Below are 21,641 nucleotides of genomic sequence, written 5' to 3'. Positions count from 1 at the left end.
ACTTATGTTTTTGCTTATAACTTCTGATCCGTAAGTCCCACAAACAAAATTCTTGCTTCCTCTGATTCCTTGGCTTAAGCCGATTCGATTGGACCCTATGACGTCATTTTCCGTCATGAAATTTTTTCCGCAATTTTGAATTATTCGTAAAACCTACTTTTGCGAACTCGTCCTAGAGTTTTTACCCGATTGCCGCGAAAATTGGTATGTAGCATCTAGAGACCCTCACGGCAAAAAGTTATCAAAAGAATTTCGATAAACCAATCCGTTGTCGTATAGCGCGTCAACAAAATTTTCGTAGAGTGCAAAAAAACAGATTTTAGGCTGTATCTTCGTCAAACTTAGGCCTATTGACACGACACTTGGTACTTGTGATGCCAGTCAGGAACTGAGTGTGCATGCACAGTTTCGTCGCAGCGCCACCTAGTGGCCAGACAGATGTTTTTTACACCTATAACTTTGGCTGTGATCAACATATTTTGACGGGACTTGATTTTTAGGAGTCCTGAATAGTCGCCGAGTCCAACGATACCAAACATGCCAGATTTCGCCTTACGGTTAGCCCTGCGCAGCAAAACAGCACTTAAAAAACACGCGCGAATATCTCCGCGAGCGTAATTCTGATCGACTCGAAAACATCATAGGAAGAATATTGCATTACCTTCTGAACAAAAAGTTCTATTGGCACTATATTAAAATTTTCATCAGAAATGGCCGAAAATTGCAAAAAACGAAAAATTACCTTTAAATTTTGTGTTTTTACACATAAATGGTTATAACTTCGTAACGCAAAGAGATTTTTTCACCATATTTGATACGCTGATGTACGACTACAGTCTGAGGCTACACAAAAAAAATTGTATGGTTGCACCACTAGTTGGCCTTATAATTGAACAAAACCTTTGAAATCAAGCCACCCTATGGTCATACAACTGTTTCTTCACTAAACTAAAGTGTATAGTCATAAAACTAGCTAGATGTAACACATTTATGACCTGAGGTTGCATGCACGAATTTTGTCATTGCGCCACCTACTGGTTTTGAGATAGAATATGGCATTTTTTGCCTAAAACTACTGCAACAACACATCTAAAACCATGAGTCATCATGGATTATTCCTTTCATGGCTTTGACTATAATCACTAGAGGATGTCCATTTACTCTCTAGCAACCAATGAGAATACGTTATCAACTGTTTTTGCAAGAGCTTTTTCTCTGTATCAGAACATCACAGAGACATGGGGATGGTCTCTTTTGACTCTTTTAACTTCTTGTAACATGTTGTGACCCATGTTTGCCCACTGTAAGCATCACATACATGTCCTTCAGTGCTCTAATGTTCCATGATTGTCAATAACCGAAGGACAGTTGCAGTAGCCAAGAATATAGATTATTTTTGTTGATTACCTTTGCATTTTTTCATCTGAAATCATTAGGTTTATCTAGGTTCTTCAGTCTGCTTATCCAAACGCAACTTTACATCCTTCTGTGCCCTTTTCGGCTTGACCCCGGTATTGCTGCTTGCAGCTATATTTAGGGGTCAAGCCCCGAAGGGGCGTAGAACCCTATTGTTATTGTTAGTTTTCTTATTAGGGGTCAAGCCCCGAAGGGGCGTAGAACCCTATTGTTATTGTTAGTTTTCTTATTATTATTATTATTATTATTTTTCTTCCTCGTTCTTCCGCCGAAAGTCAATGGCAGCCCATAGAACCGTACATAGGAAAGTTATGAATTTTGGCACACTGATAAAGGACAGTCCAATGTGTCCCCACAGCAAATTTGGAGTCTCTATCTCTAACCCTCTAGCGCCACCAACAGTCCAAAGTTGCACTTATGTTTTTGCTTATAACTTCTGATCCGTAGGTCCTAGAAACGAAATTCTTGTTTCCTCTGATTCCTTGGCTCAAGCCGATTCGACTGGACCCTATGACGTTATTTTCCGTCATGAAAATTTTTCCGTCATTTGTAATTATTTGTAAAACCTACTTTTGCGAACTCGTCCTAGAGTTTTTACCCGATTGTCGCGAAATTTGGTATGTAGCATCTAGAGACCCTCTCGGCAAAAAGTTATCAAAAGAATTTCGATAAACCAATCCGTTGTCGTATAGCGCGTTAACAAATTTTACGTAGAGCGCAAAAAAACAGATTTTAGGCTGTATCTTCGTCAAACTTAGGCCTATTGACACGACACTTGGTACTTGTGATGCCAGTCAGGAACTGAGTGTGCATGCACAGTTTCGTCGCAGCGCCACCTAGTGGCCAGACAGATGTTTTTTACACCTATAACTTTGGCTGTGATCAACGTATTTTGACGGGACTTGATTTTTAGGAGTCCTGAATAGTCGCCGAGTCCAACGATACCAAACATGCCAGATTTCGCTTTACGGTTAGCCCTGCGCAGCAAAACAGCACTTAAAAAACACGCGCGAATATCTCCGCGAGCGTAATTCTGATCGACTCGAAAACATCATAGGAAGAATATTGCATTACCTTCTGAACAAAAAGTTCTATTGGCACTATATTAAAATTTTCATCAGAAATGGCCGAAAATTGCAAAAAACGAAAAATTACCTTTAAATTTTGTGTTTTTACACATAAATGGTTATAACTTCGTAACGCAAAGAGATTTATTCACCATATTTGATACGCTGATGTACGACCACAGTCTGAGGCTACACAAAAAAAATTGTATGGTTGCACCACTAGTTGGCCTTATAATTGAACAAAACCTTTGAAATCAAGCCACCCTATGGTCATACAACTGTTTCTTCACTAAACTAAAGTGTATAGTCATAAAACTAGCTAGATGTAACACATTTATGACCTGAGGTTGCATGCACGAATTTTGTCATTGCGCCACCTACTGGTTTTGAGATAGAATATGGCATTTTTTGCCTAAAACTACTGCAACAACACTTCTAAAACCATGAGTCATCATGGATTATTCCTTTCATGGCTTTGACTATAATCACTAGAGGATGTCCATTTACTCTCTAGCAACCAATGAGAATACGTTATCAACTGTTTTTGCAAGAGCTTTTTCTCTGTATCAGAACATCACAGAGACATGGGGATGGTCTCTTTTGACTCTTTTAACTTGTTGTAACATGTTGTGACCCATGTTTGCCCACTGTAAGCATCACATACATGTCCTTCAGTGCTCTAATGTTCCATGATTGTCAATAACCGAAGGACAGTTGCAGTAGACAAGAATATAGATTATTTTTGTTGATTACCTTTGCATTTTTCATCTGAAATCATTAGGTTTACCTAGGTTCTTCAGTCTGCTTATCCAAACGCAACTTTACATCCTTCTGTGCCCTTTTCGGCTTGACCCCGGTATTGCTGCTTGCAGCTATATTTAGGGGTCAAGCCCCGAAGGGGCGTAGAACCCTATTGTTATTGTTAGTTTTCTTATTATTAGGGGTCAAGCCCCGAAGGGGCGTAGAACCCTATTGTTATTGTTAGTTTTCTTATTATTATTATTATTATTATTTTTCTTCCTCGTTCTTCCGCCGAAAGTCAATGGCAGCCCATAGAACCGTACATAGGAAAGTTATGAATTTTGGCACACTGATAAAGGACCGTCCAATGTGTCCCCACAGCAAATTTGGAGTCTCTATCTCTAACCCTCTAGCGCCACCAACAGTCCAAAGTTGCACTTATGTTTTTGCTTATAACTTCTGATCCGTAGGTCCTAGAAACGAAATTCTTGTTTCCTCTGATTCCTTGGCTCAAGCCGATTCGACTGGACCCTATGACGTCATTTTCCGTCATGAAAATTTTTCCGCCATTTTGAATTATTCGTAAAACCTACTTTTTCGAACTCGTCCTAGAGCTTTTGCCCGATTGCCGCGAAAATTGGTATGTAGCATCTAGAGACCCTCACGGCAAAAAGTTATCAAAAGAATTTCGATAAACCAATCCGTTGTCGTATAGCGCGTCAACAAATTTTACGTAGAGCACAAAAAAACAGAATTTAGGCTGTATCTTCGTCAAACTTAGGCCTATTGACACGACACTTGGTACTTGTGATGCCAGTCAGGAACTGAGTGTGCATGCACAGTTTCGTCGCAGCGCCACCTAGTGGCCAGACAGATGTTTTTTTCACCTATAACTTTGGCTGTGATCAACGTATTTTGACGGGACTTGATTTTTAGGAGTCCTGAATAGTCGCCGAGTCCAACGATACCAAACATCCCAGATTTCGCCTTACGGTTAGCCCTGCGCAGCAAAACAGCACTTAAAAAACATGCGCGAATATCTCCGCGAGCGTTATTCCGATCGACTCGAAAACACCATAGGAAGAACATTGCATTACCTTCTGAACAAAAAGTTCTATTGGCGTTATATTAAAATTTTCATCAGAAATGGCCGAAAATTGCAAAAAACGAAAAATTACCTTTTACAATTTGTGTTTTTATACATAAATGGTTATAACTTCGCAACGAAAAGAAATTTTTTCACCAGATTTGATACGCTGATGTATGAGCAGAGTCTGAAGCCACACAAAAAAATTGGTATGCCTGAACCACTAGGTGGCCCTATAATTGAACAAAATCTTACATATCAAGCAAGCCCTATGGTCATCCAACTGTTTCTTCACTAAATTAAAGTGTATACTCATAAAACTAGCTAGATGTAACACAGTTATGACCTCAGGTTGAATGCACAATTTTGTCATTGTGCCACCTACTGGTTTTGAGATAGAAATATGGCATTTTTTGCCTAAAACTACTGCAACAACACATCTAAAACCATGAGTCATCATGGATTATTCCTTTCATGGCTTTGACTATAATCCACTGATGGTTGTCAATTCACTCCCTAGCAACCAATGAGAATACCTTATCAACCGTTTTGCAAGAGCTATATCTCTGTGTCAGAACATCGTAGAGACACGGGGGTGGGCTTTTTTGACTCATTAACACCACTGTAACATTTTGTGAGCTGAGTATTGCCACTGCAAGCACCACTTATTTTTACTTCAGTGTTCTAGTTATCAATGCTCGTCGAAAGAGAGGGAGAGATTTCACTAAATTCCTGTTACATTTAGAATAGACTTTAAAGTATTGTTACCCGTTTATAAATCACTTCATGGCTTAGGACTCAAATACATGACAGATATGCTAACTGAATATAAACCTAAAAGATTACTCAGATCATTAGGATCCGGTCAGTTAGAAATACCAAGGGTTCACTCAAAACAAGGTGCGTCAGCATTTAGTTATTATGCCACCTCTAGCTGGAATCAACTTCCAGAAGAGATCAGATGTGCTTCAACAGTAAACACTTTTAAATCTAGATTAAAAACACATCTGTTTAACTCTGCATTTACTGAATGAGCACTGTGCTGCTTCACACTGACTGCACTTTTAACTCAAGTCACTTTTACTCCTGTTTTATTCTTTTTAATATTTTAAACTGTTTTATTAAAATCACATTTATTTTCTTTAATTGTTATTTAAAATTCTCATGTCTTTATTGTGATCTTATCGTGTATATCTTATTTTTACATTTTCTTTTTCTTTTTTTATATATTGTTTTCTCATCTCTGTGTAAAGCACTTTGAATGACCTCTGTGTATGAAATGTGCTATACAAATAAACTTGCCTTGCCTTGCCTTGCCTAAATGAGAACACAGCTTTTTTGCTGATAACTGTTATATTGTTTTGTCTGAAATCAAGAGATTTTCCTAGGTTTTTTAACTGCTCATCCGAAGTCAACTTTACTTTCTGCTGTGCCCTTTTCGGCTTGACCCCGGTGATTGCTGCTTGCAGCTATATTTAGGGGTCAAGCCACGAAGTGGCGTAGACACCTATTGTTATTGTTAGTTTTCTTATTATTATTCATCCTAGTTCTTCCGCCATTGAAGTCAATGGCAGCCCATAGAACCGTACGTAGGAAAGTTATGTAATTTGGCACACATGTAGAGGACAGTCTTAGAAGTTACTATAGCAACATTGGTGTGTCTAACTCAAACCCTCTAGCGCCACCAACAGTCCAAAAATCCACTTATGTTCATGCTCATAACTTCTGACCCGTGAGTCCTAGACAATAAATTCTTGTTTCCTCTGAATCCTTGGCTCATGATGATTCAATTGCACACATTGATGTCATTTGTGTCATGCACATCTTTCCGCCATTTAGAATTTTCCGTAAAACCTACTTTTTCGAACTCCTCCTAGAGCGTTTGTCCGATTTGCATGTCATTTGGTATGTAGCATCTAGAGACACCCCAGACAAAAAGTTATCAAAAGCTTTTTGATAGACCAATGCGTTCTCGTATACAGTGACAACATATAAGGCGGCGAGCACGCCAAAACGGACGTGAGGCCGTATCTTCGCAAAACTTTTGTGTATCGACACGAAACTTGGTATATGTCATTACAGTCATGACCTGAGGGTGCCTGCAACGTTTCGTCTCAGCGCCACCTAGTGGTCACGAGATTCGAAAAATGCTTATTTTTGCTTATAACTACTTCAAACTTGAGTCTAAAATCATGAAGGTGGTTTTGTTAGATTCCTTGAGGCATGCCGAGTCAAACGATAACAAACGGTTTTCGGTCGGCCATTTTGGGTGTCGGCCATTTTGAATTTTCTCATTAAGTTCAGTATTTCACAAACAAAATTGCGTATCGCTACGAAATTTGGCATGGTTCATCAGTGACATGTTCTGAGCGCACCTATAAATCTTTAGGACAGCGCCACCTAGTGGTCAGGATATGTAAAGAAATTGTTTAAAATCTTTATAGCATTTGATTCATTTGCCACACTGACATGAGACTTCACTCTATTGATTCCTTGGCTCTTGCTAAGTCTGACGGTACCAAATATGTCTGAGTCAAACCTACTTCCTGTCGGCCATTTTGAATTATATTGAACACCTACTTTTTCGAACTCCTCCTAGAGCGCTTGTTTGATTGGCTTGATTTTTGGTACACATCATCTAGAGACACTCTAGACAAAAAGTTATCAAAAGCTTTTCGGTAGACCTATCCGTTGTCGTATTACACATCAAAGAATGCGAGGGCGAGCACGCCAAAATGTGTTTGAGCCTGTATCTTCGCAAAAATTTTGCGTATTGATATGAGACCTGGTATATGTCATAACAGTGATGACGTAAGGGTGCATGCACCGTTTCGTCACAGCGCCCCCTAGTGGTCACGAGATATAAAAATTTCTATTTTTGCTTATAACTACTGCAAACTTAAATGTAAAATTATGAGAGTAGTCTTGTTAGATTTCGTGAGGCATGCCGAGTCAAACGATACCAAATGGTTTTTGGTCGGCCATTTTGTGTGTCGGCCATTTTGAGTTTTTTTTAAGTTCAAGCATTTCAGAAACGCAATTGCGTATTGTTATGAAACTTGGTATGGTTCATCAGCAACATGTTCTGAGAGGGCTTGTAAACTTTTTGGCGCCCCCTAGTGGTCAAGAGATTTGAAGCTATATCTCTGCATCTCTTTATCGTATTTACACCAAATTTGGTGGGTGTCATCACAATCATGACCTGAGTCACCATCTATTGTTTTGGTCAGTGCCCCCTAGTGGTCAAGTCATTTAAGGCTATATCTCCGTATCGCTTTATCGTATTTACACTCAATTTGGTATGTGTCATCACAGTCATGGCCTGAGGCACCATCTATTGTTTCGGCACAGTGCCACCTAGTGGTCTCAAGATACAAAAAATTGCAATTTTTTTCCCTAAAACTAATGCAAACTTAGATCTTGAATCATGACCGTCATCACGTATGAATCATTTTTGCCATGTTTGGCTTGACCCCGGTATCGCTGCTTGCAGCTATATTTATTATTATTATTTTTCTTCCTCGTTCTTCCGCCGAAAGTCAATGGCAGCCCATAGAACCGTACATAGGAAAGTTATGAATTTTGGCACACATGTAGAGGACAGTCTCAGAAGTTACTATAGCAACATTGGTGTGTCTGACTCAAACCCTCTAGCGCCACCAACAGTCCAAAAATCCACTTATGTTCATGCTCATAACTTCTGACCCATGAGTCCTAGAAACAAAATTCTTGTTTCCTCTGAATCCTTGACTCATGGTGATTCAAATGCACACATTGATGTCATTTGTGTCATGCACATCTTTCCGCCATTTTGAATTTTTTGAAAAACCTACTTTTTCGAACTCCTCCTAGACCGTTTGTCCGATTTGCATGTCCTTTGGTATGTAGCATCTAGAGACACCCAAGACAAAAAGTTATCAAAAGCTTTTTGATAGACCAATGCGTTCTCAGATAAATTGACAAAATATATGGCGGCGAGCACGCCAAAACGGACGTGAGGCCTTATCTTCGCAAAACTTTATTGTATCGACACGAAAATTGGTATATGTCATAACAGTCATGACCTGAGGGTGCCTGCAACGTTTCGTCACAGCGCCACCTAGTGGTTACGAGATTCGAAAAATGCTTATTTTCGCTTATAACTACTTCAAACTTGAGTCTAAAATCATGAAGGTGGTCTTGTTAGATTCCTTGAGGCATGCCGAGTCAAACGATACCAAACGGTTTTCGCTCGGCCATTTTGGGTGTCGGCCATTTTGAATTTTCTCATTAAGCTCAGTATTTCACAAACAGAATGGCGTATCGCTACGAAATTTGGCATGGTTCATCAGTGACATGTTCTGAGCGCACCTATAAATCTTTAGGACGGCGCCACCTAGTGGTCAGGATATGTAAAACAATTTTTTTAAATCTTTATATCATTTGATTAAATTGCCACTATGACATAAGACTTCACTCTATTGATTCCTTGGCTCATGCTGAGTCCGACTGTACCAAATATGTCTGAGTCAAACCTACTTCCTGTCGGCCATTTTGAATTATATTGAACAGCTACTTTTTCGAACTCCTTCTAGAGCGCTCGTGTGATTGGCTTGATTTTTGGTATGCATCGTCTATAGACACTCTATACAAAAAGTTATCAAAAGATTTTCGGTAGACCTATCCGTTGTCGTATAACGCATCAAAGAATGCGAGAGCGAGCACGTCAAAATGTGTTTGAGCCTGTATCTTCGCAAAACTTATGCGTATTAATATGAGACTTGGTAAATGTCATAACAGTGATGCCCTGAGGGTGCATGCACCATTTCGCCACACTGCCCCCTACTGGTCACGATATATAAAAAAATGTCTATTTTTGCTTATAACTACTGCAAATTTGAATGTAAAATTATGAGACTGGTCTTGTTAGATTTCATGAGGCATGCCGAGTCAAACGATACCAAATGGTTTTTGGTCGGCCATTTTGTGTGTCGGCCATTTTGAATTTTTCTTTAAGTTTAAGTATTTCAGAAACGCAATTGCGTATTGTTATGAAACTTGGTATGGTTCATCAGCAACATGTTCTGGGAGGACTTGTAAACTTTTCGGTGCCCCCTAGTGGTCAAGAGATTTGAAGCTATATCTCTGCATCTCTTTATCGTATTTACACCAAATTTGGTGGGTGTCATCACAAACAAGACCTGAGTCACAATTTATTTTTTGGTCAGTGCCCCCTAGTGGTCAAGTCATTTAAGGCTATATCTCTGCATCTCTTTATTGTATTCACACCAAATTTGGTGGGTGTCATCACAATCAAGACCTGAGTCACAATTTATTTTTGGGCAGTGCCCCCTAGTGGTCAAGTCATTTAAGGCTATATCTCCGTATCGCTTTATTGTATTTACACTAAATTTGGTTTGTGTCATCACAGTCATGACCTGAGGCACCATCTATTCTTTCAGCACAGTGCCACCTAGTGGTCTCAAGATACGAATAAATTGTTTTTTTCATAAAACTAATGCAAACTTAGATGTTAAATCATGGCAGTCATCACGTATGAATCATTTTTTGCCATGTTTGGCTTGACCCCGGTATCGCTGCTTGCAGCTATATTTATTATTATTATTAGTTATTCTTCTTCCGCCATTGCGGTCTATGGCAGCCCATAGAACCGTACGTAGGAAAGTTATGAAATTTGGCACACTGATAAAGGACACTCCAATGTGTCCCCACAGCAAATTTGGAGTCTCTATGTCAAACCCGCTAGCGCCACCAACAGTCCAAAATTGCACTTATGTTTTTGCTTATAACTTCTGATCCGTAAGTCCTAGAAACAAAATTCTTGCTTCCTCTGATTCCTTGGCTCAAGACGATTCGATTACACTCTATGACGTCATTTTCCGTCATGAAAATTTTCCCGCCATTTTGAATTATTCGAAAAACCTACTTTTTCGAACTCGTCCTAGAGCTTTTGTCTGATTGCCACGAAAATTGGTATGTATCATCTTGAGACACTCATGGCAAAAAGTTATCAAAAGAATTTCGATACAGCAATCCGTTGTCAAATACCACCTTAACGAATTTTACGTAGAGCGCAAAAAAATAGATTTTAGGCTGTATCTTCGTCAAACTTAGGCCTATTGACACGACACTTGGTACTTGTGATGCCAGTCAGGAACTGAGTGTGCATGCACAGTTTCGTCGCAGCGCCACCTAGTGGCCAGACAGATGCTATTTACACCTATAACTTTGGCTGTGATCAACGTATTTTGACGGTACTTGATTTTTAGGAGTCCTGAATAGTCGCCGAGTCCAACGATACCAAACATGCTAGATTTCGCCTTACGGTTAGCCCTGCGTAGCAAAACAGCACTTACAAAACATGCGTGAATATCTCCGCGAGCGTTATTCCGATCGACTCGAAAACACCATAGGAAGAACATTGCAATACCTTCTGAACAAAAAGTTCTATTGGCGTTATATTAAAATTTTCATCAGAAATGGCCGAAAATTGCAAAAAACGAAAAATTACCTTTTACAATTTGTGTTTTTATACATAAATTGTTATAACTTCGCAACGAAAAGAATTTTTTTCACCAGATTTGATACGCTGATGTATGAGCAGAGTCTGAGGCCACACAAAAAAATTGGTATGCCTGAACCACTAGGTGGCCCTATAATTGAATAAAATTTTTCATTTCAAGCAAGCCCTATGGTCATACAACTATTTCTTCACTAAACTAAAGTGTATAGTCATAAAACTAGCTACATGTAACACAGTTATGAACTGAGGTTGCATGCACAACTTTGTCATTGCGCCACCTAGTGGTTTTGAGATAGAAATATGGTATTTTTGCCTAAAACTACTCCAACAGTACATCTAAAATCTTGGGTCATCATGTATTATTCCTTTCATGGCTTGGAGATCATTGGTGCATGCCAATTAACTCCTTACCAACCAATTAGGATACCTTATCAATCCTTTTTACAAGAGCTATATCTCTGCATCAGAACATCATAGAGACATGGGGGTGGTCTCTTTTGACTCATTAACACCACTGTAACATTTTGTGAGCTGAGAATTGCCACTGCAAGCACCACTCACATTTTCTTCAGTGCTCTAGTTGTCAATGCTCCTCGAGAAGAGAGGGAGAGATGACACTGAATGAAAACACAGCTTTTTTGCTGATAACTGTTATATTATTTAGTCTGAAATCAAGAGATTTTCCCAGGTTCTTTAAACTGCTCATCCGAATTCAACTTTACTTTCTTCTGTGCCCTTTTTGGCTTGACCCCGGCATTGCTGCTTGCAGCTATATTTGTATATGCGTATGTTTAGTTAGTCATTGTGTGTACTTCGTTTTGTAGTTAATAAACCGATTTTGCATTTTCACAATTGAATTGTTTCTGTGTTCAATGCTCACGAAATTAAAGTCACTATTTCTGCCTTTTGATCCAGCTACACGCTGCGAGTAGCACTGTATATCAGTAAGAAGGTTAATTTTAAAGGCCATGAAATTAACATTTCTTAGACGTTAATATACGATTATGGATATATGTCTTCGGTGGACGAACATATTAATTAATTGTTATTATTAATTCTGCTACGCCAGGTAAAACCTGATAAACTTGTATAATTAATTACAGTTAGTTATACATAATATTCCCTTTTGAGCTAAAATCTAAGATTCCCTTGGGAATCCCCGTAGTATTACAGTCGGAGGTTTATAGTGTTTCAAATAACTTTATTCCCCTCCTCCCGCTGAATCGCTACAACGTTAATGATAAACGTACCCTATTTAAATTGCATATTACTCCGCAAATCGCATGCAAGCTGAACCGCGGATCCGTCACAGCACTACCCATAGCTTCAGATGAATGCCACAGCAGCAGCTGCCTGCAGGGACAGTCGACATGTACGTTCGCGGCTGCGCGCGCGGAGCAAATACGTCACGTGTTACGTCGTGGGCAGGTTGTAGGTAACGGAGGGTGCTATGACAGCGAGCTCATCAGACGTTTCCTAAAAATAAACATTGTTCACGAGTCGCGCGGCTCGAGTCCGAGTCGAGTCTGAAGTCTTTGAGGGTTGAGTCTCAAGTCGAGTCTGAAGTCACTGTGTGTGCGACTTAAGTCGCACTCGAGTTTGAGACTCCCCATCTCTGGTGTAAAGCACTTTGAATGACCTCTGTGTATGAAATGTGCTATACAAATAAACTTGCCTTGCCTTGCCTTGCCTAAATCCCGCGTCTCGGTCTGATTGTTGTTTCCGCTTTCTTGTTCTTGACGTTCGCTAAATTCTGGGTTTGTATTTTAAACTGCCGCTTCAGTGCAGTTTAGCCACAGTATGCGTGCGTGCGTGTGTGTTTGTGTTTGATTCCAAAATATTTTCAAAATAAAGAAAAACAAGACAAAGCTGTGCAGTTTGTGTTTCTGTATAAGTTTATGAGCAAAATGATTGGAACACAATTGTGATTCTGTGATTCTAAAGGGCACCAGCTGAAATCTTGCCTAGGGCAGCAAATTGGCCAGGGCCGGCCCTGGTCGCTATCCTTGTAGCACTTTGAGATTCTTCGGAACGAAAAGTGCATTATAAATCAAATGTATTATTATTATTATTATTATTATTATAGTGTATGCACCCTTTATTTTTATCAGAACATTTTGAAAAATGTTTGTTTCCTCAAATCCTCAGTGGGTTGGATAAGCTGTCAATAAATGCATTCCAGATACACAGAACACATGTGCTGACAACATCCACTGAAAAAATAACTCTTAAAACACATTTTTGCATAATTTTGCATCAATTTAATAAAAAAAGTAGGCGTTCTTTCACTTTTTTCCAATATTTTCCTCTTTACTTCATTGGCAATCAACTATTCCCCCAAGTTATGACATCAGTCAATATACCATTCTTTTCACCAAACAGTATACACATTCCACAGAAAAATGTATTCAATCAAAATCAATGGATCTGTGATGATTTTACTACTAGTTGGCGATCAACAGGCTCAGAACCTTAATAGAATTTTTGGCTACTTTCAAAATTCCGAAAGACTACTGATAACATGATTTTTAATGTCCACATTATTAAACATCATGGTCTAGGGATCTTTTTAATTTCAACATAACCTTGTTCTCCCAATGGAAATGTGTCACACAATAAATATAATACAGCAAAATGGCTTTAATTATTTTATTGCCTCAGATGACAACTATTACAACTTTAAAGAGACACTTCACCCATTTGCATTAAGTTTTGTAGCTTTAGAAACCCAGTCATGTTTGTGAATGGTCATGCATCATTGTCAGTTTCCCCTGAGACAGGAGAAATACAGATTTCAGTGTTGCACTTCCTTCTTTCAATGATGTAAAAATCGTCATTTTGCATCATTGAAAGAAGGAATTGCTATATCTTTGTCGAGGGTGTAAGACTACAAACACTCTGTCCTTATTTTTCCAGGGGGGCTTTGGGTGGGACCCACTCACGTTACAGACCTATTACAGATTAGTGGGTGGGACTTACAAAAATACACGAAAATAAATGATACAGCTGCCATCTTTTTGGAAGCTAAGCTAAAAATCAATATGATAGGGAAGAGGGTGATTTTGAAAGCGTGATGCTCGAATCTAATGTTCATGGCTATCTTTATGAGCCACAATACAGGGAAGAGCAGCTGAGGCAGATGGAGGAACAGGAGGTAGAAGACCGAGTTGAAGATCTGCCTGTAGAAGGCAGAAGACGAGGAAGAAGACCTGCCTGTTGCAGGCGATGAGCCTGGACTGACTCAAGCTGGGAGGGACTGGTGGTGCCTGTGCTCTTGCTGTGCGCCTACAGACACAGAAATTGAGTCCGTCTGCTGCAGAGAATTTCAAAGATGCCAGTTTCTTCTGGACGAAATTTCTACATCTGATGAGGATATGGACATTTGTGTGGTGAACCACCCAAGCTTCGCACCGCATATGGGCAGCAGCGTTCTGGATACATATTTTAGAATACCAAAGGTCAACTGGAAGTGACAGCCAAAGCCTGCAGGACAAACGGACATCTGACTATAAAGTAAGTGTTTCTATTTTATTTGGAAGTGGCTTGCAGAGCTGTGCATTGTGGGAGTTGTTGTCTTCCATACAAATGCGCCCTAAAGTCACTTTCTGTCTTTTTTTCGGTCAAATAGGCACCACATTTGAAATGTATGTTACATTTCGACCACAAATATGAACCTCTTTTAATAAAGATGAATGTTTCCATGGGTGAAATGTCCCTTTAACAGAAAAAAATAACAACTTAATTAACTAGATGCAGGTCCATGTGAGGTGGGATAATCAGAAGGGTGGGACACTGCAGATACTGCTCTGGGGACAGGCCTTCACCCTCACAACCTGAGGAGCCAGCAAACAAGAATGACAGGGTGGGTTATACAGCAGCGTGATAAAAGATGCAACCCCTCTCTCTCTAACACACACACGCGTGCAACCTACTTACGTGTCCCTGTCTTCAAGCGCAAGTTCAATCCTTAAACATCCCCGGTGCAGAGACATGCAATGCCAATACAATAGTGTGACCAGGATCACAAAAGATTCCACCAAGAATAAGTGTGCATCCTGCGGGAAGGAAAGGAAACAAGGCAGACTACCTGGTTGCAATCAAGACAGCCCTTGGCAGCTCAAGGGGGGAAGTGGACAATCTAACACCATCTGACAAGCCTGTTGGAATGGTAGTAGATGCAATGGCATTCATTCAACGTTACTAACATCTTGGGAGTGGCACCTTCCATTAACTGCAAGGAAAGTACCCGAGGAAGCTCCTTGGAATCCTCTCAGACAAGTGTGACTGCATCCACTTTGTTAGTGATCAATATGATGTCTATCCTGCTGAAAGTCTGAAAGGTGAGGAACGAGAGAAGAGGATGAAGACCTGCCCCAGCAAAATGAAGGAGTACAAGCCACATGATACTCTCCCTATACCTGAATGGAAAGGCTTCATTCACAATTCACAGAATAAAGCTAACCTGTTGAACTACATGGGGGAAGCATGGGCAGCTCAGAACAAGTCACTTCCTGCAGGATGCACACTTATTCTTGGTGGAATCTTTTGTGATCCTGGTCGCTGCCACTGATTTTTGGAGACAAGTTGTCAATGGCAAATTGGTGGCAACCATGATGCTGAAAGAGGCACAACCTTCTGAACTCAAACACAGCAAATACTGCCGCTGCAAGAAAAGCATGCATGCCTGAGGATGCTCCTGTGCAAGAGCCAATGTGAATTGTGGCATTGCATGTCTCTGCACCGGTGATGTTTAAGGATTGAACTTGCACTTGAAGCTAGGGACACGTAAGTAGGCTGCACGCGTGTGTGTGTTAGAGAGAGAGGGGGTTGCATCTTTTATCACGCTGCTGTATAACCCACCCTGTCGTTCTTGTTTGCTGTCTCCTCAGGTGGTGAGGGTGAAGGCCTGTCCCCAGAGCAGTACCTGCAGTGTGCCACCCTTCTGATTATCCCACCTCACATGGACCTGCATCTAGTTAATTAAGTTATGTTATTTTTTTCCGTTAAAGGGACATTTCACCCATGGAAACATTAATCTTTATTGAAAGAGGGTTATATTTGTAGTCGAAATGTAACATACATTTCAAATGTGGTGCCTATTTGACCGAAAAAAAGACAGAAAGTGACTTTAGGGCGCATTTGTATGGAAGACAACAACTCCCACAATGCACAGCTCTGCAAGCCGCTCCCAAATAAAATAGAAACACTTACTTTATAGTCAGACGTCCGTTTGTCCCTGCAGGCTTTGGCTGCGCCTTCCGGTTGACCTTTGGTATTCTAAAATATGTATCCAGAACGCTGCTGTCCCTATGTGGTGCGAAGCTTGGGTGGTTCACCACACAAATGTCCATATCCTCATCAGATGTAGAAATTTCATCCAGAAGAAACTGTGAAATTCTCTGCAGCAGACGGACTCAATTTCTGTGTCCGTAGGTGCACAGCAAGAGCACAGGCACCACCAGTCCCTCTCAGCTCGAGTCAGTCCAGGCTCCTCGCCTGCGACAGGCAGGTCTTCTACCTACAATTTAAAATATTACTAATCACTAGGGGTGGGACAAAAAATCATGTTCTTAAATGTTAGTTTACAAATAATAAAGTGACGTTATCAAAACCAAAAGGCAGAACTCAACTGGGGGAGCGGTGCGGCACACGGACAACTTAAGAGAGCGCGCACCTCACGAGCACAGCTGAGCTTACAAGAGCAGAAGAGAAAGAAATAAAATCTAGAACTCTGTTCTCTGTTCAGTGAGCGGCAGGGAGAAACAGCGCATTTAATTTAATGACTCTGACTGTGCTAATGGCGTTTCCCTAAACCATCTGCTGACTGTTTAGATATAACATGAATATACTTCTGTAAAAATATGCTCATAGTTTGTTATTCAGTCGCTGGGTGCGCTGCATTATATAAATACAGTAATACTGCCGATCACTGTGTAAAATGATGATGCTAGACGCTTAAGGTTAGTCAGTTCGTGGAAGTTAATGACGGTTAACATACAGAATTAATATGTCACGTTTAATTACTATTTTTACTGGTCTTACAACAGAAACAGGACAAATATGTATATAAGAATGACATTATTTATCCCTTAGTTACATTAAAGTACAGTATACGACAGTTCAGAGACAAGTAGCAAAAGCGCAAACATTAACCTGGCTTTGAGAGCAAATGGGACATATTGACATCACAGATATGCAAATTAGTATGTCAAGAATGGATTCTGAATCAAATCGGGACCCTGAGAATCTATTCTGAATCGATTCACGAGGGTCCATGCGATTCACACCCCTACTAATCACCTACAAAGCCTTAAATGGCCTAGCACCCTCGTATCTTAAAGAATTACTATCAGAATACACTCCATCACGTACACTGCGATCACAATATTCTGGCCAATTAATTATCCCTAGGGTATCAAGGTGGTACATCATTTTCATATCTAGCACCCTAAGCTCTGGAATGATTTACCAAATAAATGTTCGAAAATCAGACACAGTCAATCACTTTAAGTCTAAACTTAAGACATTCTTCTTTAACAAAGCATTCACATAAAATGTCAAGTAAATGTACCTATCCCGCAATAGCTAGTTTGTCCAGAAGAAAGCATTCACATAACTCATCAGGGTAATATACTTATGCCGCAACAGGTAGCCTGTCTGGAACCGAGTGGATTTTAAACCACAGTATTGTATGACACTTACATTACATGCGAACGGCCCCTACGCTAATAGAATTCTGTTTATCTCACCCTGTCTCGTCCTCGAACCCGAGGACAATGAGACAAACAGACCCAGTTCTTGCTGCTGTGAAGGTCATTACACCACTGATCTACTGGTTGTCCTTCAACGTGATGCCCAGCCGATATGCGACCAACGACCACTGGCTGCACCAGTTTAATCCGCTTACCCCCTTCCTAGCCCCCCCATGTTTATATATATATATATATATATATATATAAAAATAATCTCTCCCAAGGGTTTTTGTCCTTCTAGGAGTTTTCCCACAGGGTTTTATACCCAGGGTTTTTTCATCCCCAGGAGAATCAGCCAACATTGGCTTAATTATTACTACGCTCGCTTGTACAGTTTATTCTTAGCCGCTGTATTCTTCTTCTTATATTATCTATGGATTATTCTGTTTTTTTCCTACATCTATTAATGTAAAGCTGCTTTGAAACAATTAACAATTGTGAAAAGTGCTATATAAATACATTTTAATTGAAACAAATTTTTTTTTTAATTGAATGAATTCGCTTAGAGTGCCTTTACTGAAACTTGCAGTTTGGGACAACTGCTTAAGTTCTTACATTTACACGTGTTTCAATACCTTTAACCTCCTAAGACCTGGATGCCCACATATGTGGACATCAGATTTTTTGTTGTTGTTTGCACCATAATACTTAATTCTGTGTAACTGGAACCTGTTGTACACAAACATGGACAAATGCACTGCTTCATGTTCTAAGAAAAAAAATGTGGTTGTTATATTTATTAATTCTTCCTAACCCCAAAATAGCTGGTAGATATCTGAAAAAAGACAAACCAAAGCTCGGGTCTAAGGAGGTTAAAACTTTTACTGAACATTCTTTTAATTAAAATATGTCATTAAGGTAAAGTTATTCGAGATAGGTAGCGTATATATTGTTTTTGAGTAATAAACAAATTCAAAATGTTTAGTTTAGAAACCATATTACAGATTGTGTGTTCTTAATGAGAACTAATTCTTCATGCACTCCTGTGTCTTTTTCCACAAGGGTTGCTTGCTGTCGCTATTCTGATAATGGCAAGTTACATTTCACACCAAAGAGGGATTAAAATGAGGTAAGGGGGGCTTAAATTACCTACTGGTTTGTCTTTGGCACATTAATCTTTATTTTCAACAATATATGATATTTACTGTAATAACTTCAGCACATTTATCGCAATAATATCCAATATCCCGTGCATATATCCCATACATCGCCCATGAAAATTATAAACTATAACTGTATTCTATTCCATTTTAGCATATTTTTTTGGAATTTCAGATTGAATGACAAATGCTTTGTTTCTGACACATGAAACTATTTTATTTGAAACTATGGAGAGGCCAGTATAAGAAAACATATTAAAAACTGATGATAAGTCCAATTCATGTAATGTGCATATACTTGTGTGTCTGAAAGCTTATACCAATAAATCTATTAATATGTGGCCATTTTGAGATGATCAGTCAATAACATGCTTGGCTAATTAACAAATGTTGGGGTTAGGTTTAGCTGCAAGTAATTATGCATATTTTACTGTTTTTACTAGAGTATTCACATGTAACATGTAACAAATATAGCGTAGAATAAATTGTTGACCCAATTGTCCTATTTAACAAGATGGTCCTGGAGGAATGCCAAGATCCTATTTTCAGAATCAAATACAGAGGAGTGACCAGAGCCAAATCATAATGAAAATCACAGAGTCGGTTTCCAAGTAAGGCGCATGGATCAATACAGGGGCGTCATGCACCAATTTTTTTTAAGGGGGCAAAGTGTCAACAGCTTACAGAAATGTGTGCATACACAGACATCAAACGAAATATTATAGAGCTTTCAGTCTTTTCCATGGCACTTACATTTCTAACAATCTGAAAACCCCTGCTTTCATGCAAAAACCTCCAAAATAAGAGTGATGACTAACTTTAATATCAAATACTATTCAATCGGAAAAAGGACAAATTTGCATCATATTTACATCTGAAACGGCATGTTTTATTTAAGTCTTAATGGCTTGTTTAATTGTGTCATTAATGCATTTTGCACAACAACATTATCATATAAAATTAATGCAATTTTAAATCCATAAAGTATATAAACAACGAAAATGACATAAGCTATAGCCACGTGATTGATTTTAATGTTCAATAAAGATTTTAAAAAATATCTTTAGATAAAATTATTACAGGAACGGATTTTTGCATTAAATTTTACCTCATGTGAGCATGTGAGATTCCGCGCCCGCATGAACTCTGGTGAACTTTGGCGTTGTGCCAAGAAGATGAATCTTAATATAACGTCGAGACGGTCACATTTAAAACCATACATTTTCTACACAGAGGAGGTTAACTGCACATTACCGTACTGGGGTTTGGAAATGTTGTGAGCGTTTCTAATACATTTTAATTTCTCAGATAGCCAAATGCAGCAGCAAGCCAGCAACAGCAGAGAGCTCGTGAGCGCGCCCAGACACTGATGACGTCTGCGACTGCGCTCTGACTGCAGCGCCAGCTGCCGCCAGAATAAAAGTAATGTAACATGATCAAAACACTATCAAAACGGCGAAAATCTCTGAAAAGTGACAAGGATGCGGCACAGAATGTAAATATATTGTGCATATTAAACAGATTAAAGGTCAAATAACAGATTAATGGACGCTTATTTGATTTTGAGGTTGGATGCAAAATCCATTGGCTCAAAAAAACCAAGGGGGCAGGTGCCCCCTCAGTTTGAATGGGCATGACGCCTCTGGATCAATACCACTACCGCTGTACATTGTGTAGAGATCAAATAGCACTAACATAGCATCTTTGACTTTCTTTAAGATGCTGCACTAAAGGCGGCGGCACATTGTGATCCAATCCATAAATCCCCCTAAAATAAACAAGCACATAGCAAAATAAAAGGATATAAAATGAATGTCCGTCTCATTGCTTTATACTGACACCTAATAGGTTGACATTCATTTATTTGATAAAACAAAAGGAACAGAGTCTACAACCCAGAAATTAAAACGAGCAATTATTCACATTCCTACTTGTTAAATTTTTTTTTATCTGTATCAACAATGGAAGCATGGAGTATTAAGCAAACATCACATGATACTGATGTAGTAGCCTAATGTAAACTTGTCCAATGACGTTACCTGAGTGCACAGTCCGCATCGCCCCACCGCCGCACGCCTGGCACACACGAGCGCGTTCAAGACCTTCATTTTGCGTCCACAACGCTATCCGATCCGCTTTTCTGGCCGGTTTCGACTGCATTCGTTTCCTCCATAGCTTTTGTAGCTGTGCGACGTGACGACAGAGAGGAGGTGGCCCGAATCTGTCCAAACACTTGAGTCAGTAAATAAACACTCTACCTCGCCGACAAATGGAGGAATCGAATGGAAATCGGATACCCCATCATCTGAACGCGAGCAACGCGACAGAATCGGAACGCGCCGCGACGAGCTATTGCGAGTGGCGTGATCAGCAGATAGTAATTTCGCTTGTGCATATAAAAGAAGCATTTCACTGAAAGTTTAAATTACTGCACTGACTCACAGACTCAGTCTTGTCGTAGAGGTTTATTACATTTAACATAATGGTCTAAGGAGGTTAAAACTTTTACTGAACATTCTGTGAATTCTTTTAATTATATGTCAATAAGTTATTCGAGATGGGTAGCGTATATATTGTTTTTTGAGTAATAAACAAATTCAAAATGTTTAGTTTAGAAACCATATTACAGATTGTGTGTTTTTATTGAGAACTAATTCATCAATAGCTGTCGCTATTTTGATAATGGCAAGTTACATTTCACACTAAAGAGGGATTAAAATTAGGTAAGGGTGACTTAAATTGCCTACTGGTTTGTCTTTGGCACATTAATCTTTATTTTCAACAATATAGGACATTTACTGTAATCACATCAGCACATTTATCGCAATAATATCCAATATCCCATACATCGCCCATGAAAATTAACACTCTATGGGCCTATAGGCTAATATATCTGTATATAATCTAAATGAGGAATGTAATCCCTTCGATTGTGTTTATAGATGAAAATAAGGA

At 39.4% G+C, this 21,641-nt stretch overlaps 1 protein-coding gene across 1 annotated transcript in view; it reads right to left on the bottom strand.

Annotated features, from left to right (window-relative positions):
• Positions 1-21,074, bottom strand: part of LOC135758157 (haloacid dehalogenase-like hydrolase domain-containing 5) — a 127,267-nt gene extending 106,193 nt beyond the window's left edge. Inside the window, exon 1 of the mRNA XM_065273015.1 lies at positions 20,726-21,074. Coding sequence (XP_065129087.1) covers positions 20,726-20,794 — 69 coding nt within the window. The 5' untranslated portion in view covers positions 20,795-21,074. The remainder of the gene's footprint in view (positions 1-20,725) is intronic.
• Positions 21,075-21,641: the final 567 nt, after the last annotated feature.

The sequence above is a fragment of the Paramisgurnus dabryanus genome, chromosome 14, assembly GCF_030506205.2.
Source record: "Paramisgurnus dabryanus chromosome 14, PD_genome_1.1, whole genome shotgun sequence".
In the NCBI taxonomy this organism is placed as follows: Eukaryota; Metazoa; Chordata; class Actinopteri; order Cypriniformes; family Cobitidae; genus Paramisgurnus; species Paramisgurnus dabryanus.
Note: the sequence above shows the minus strand (reverse complement) of the source record. Positions and strands in the feature narration are given on the sequence as shown.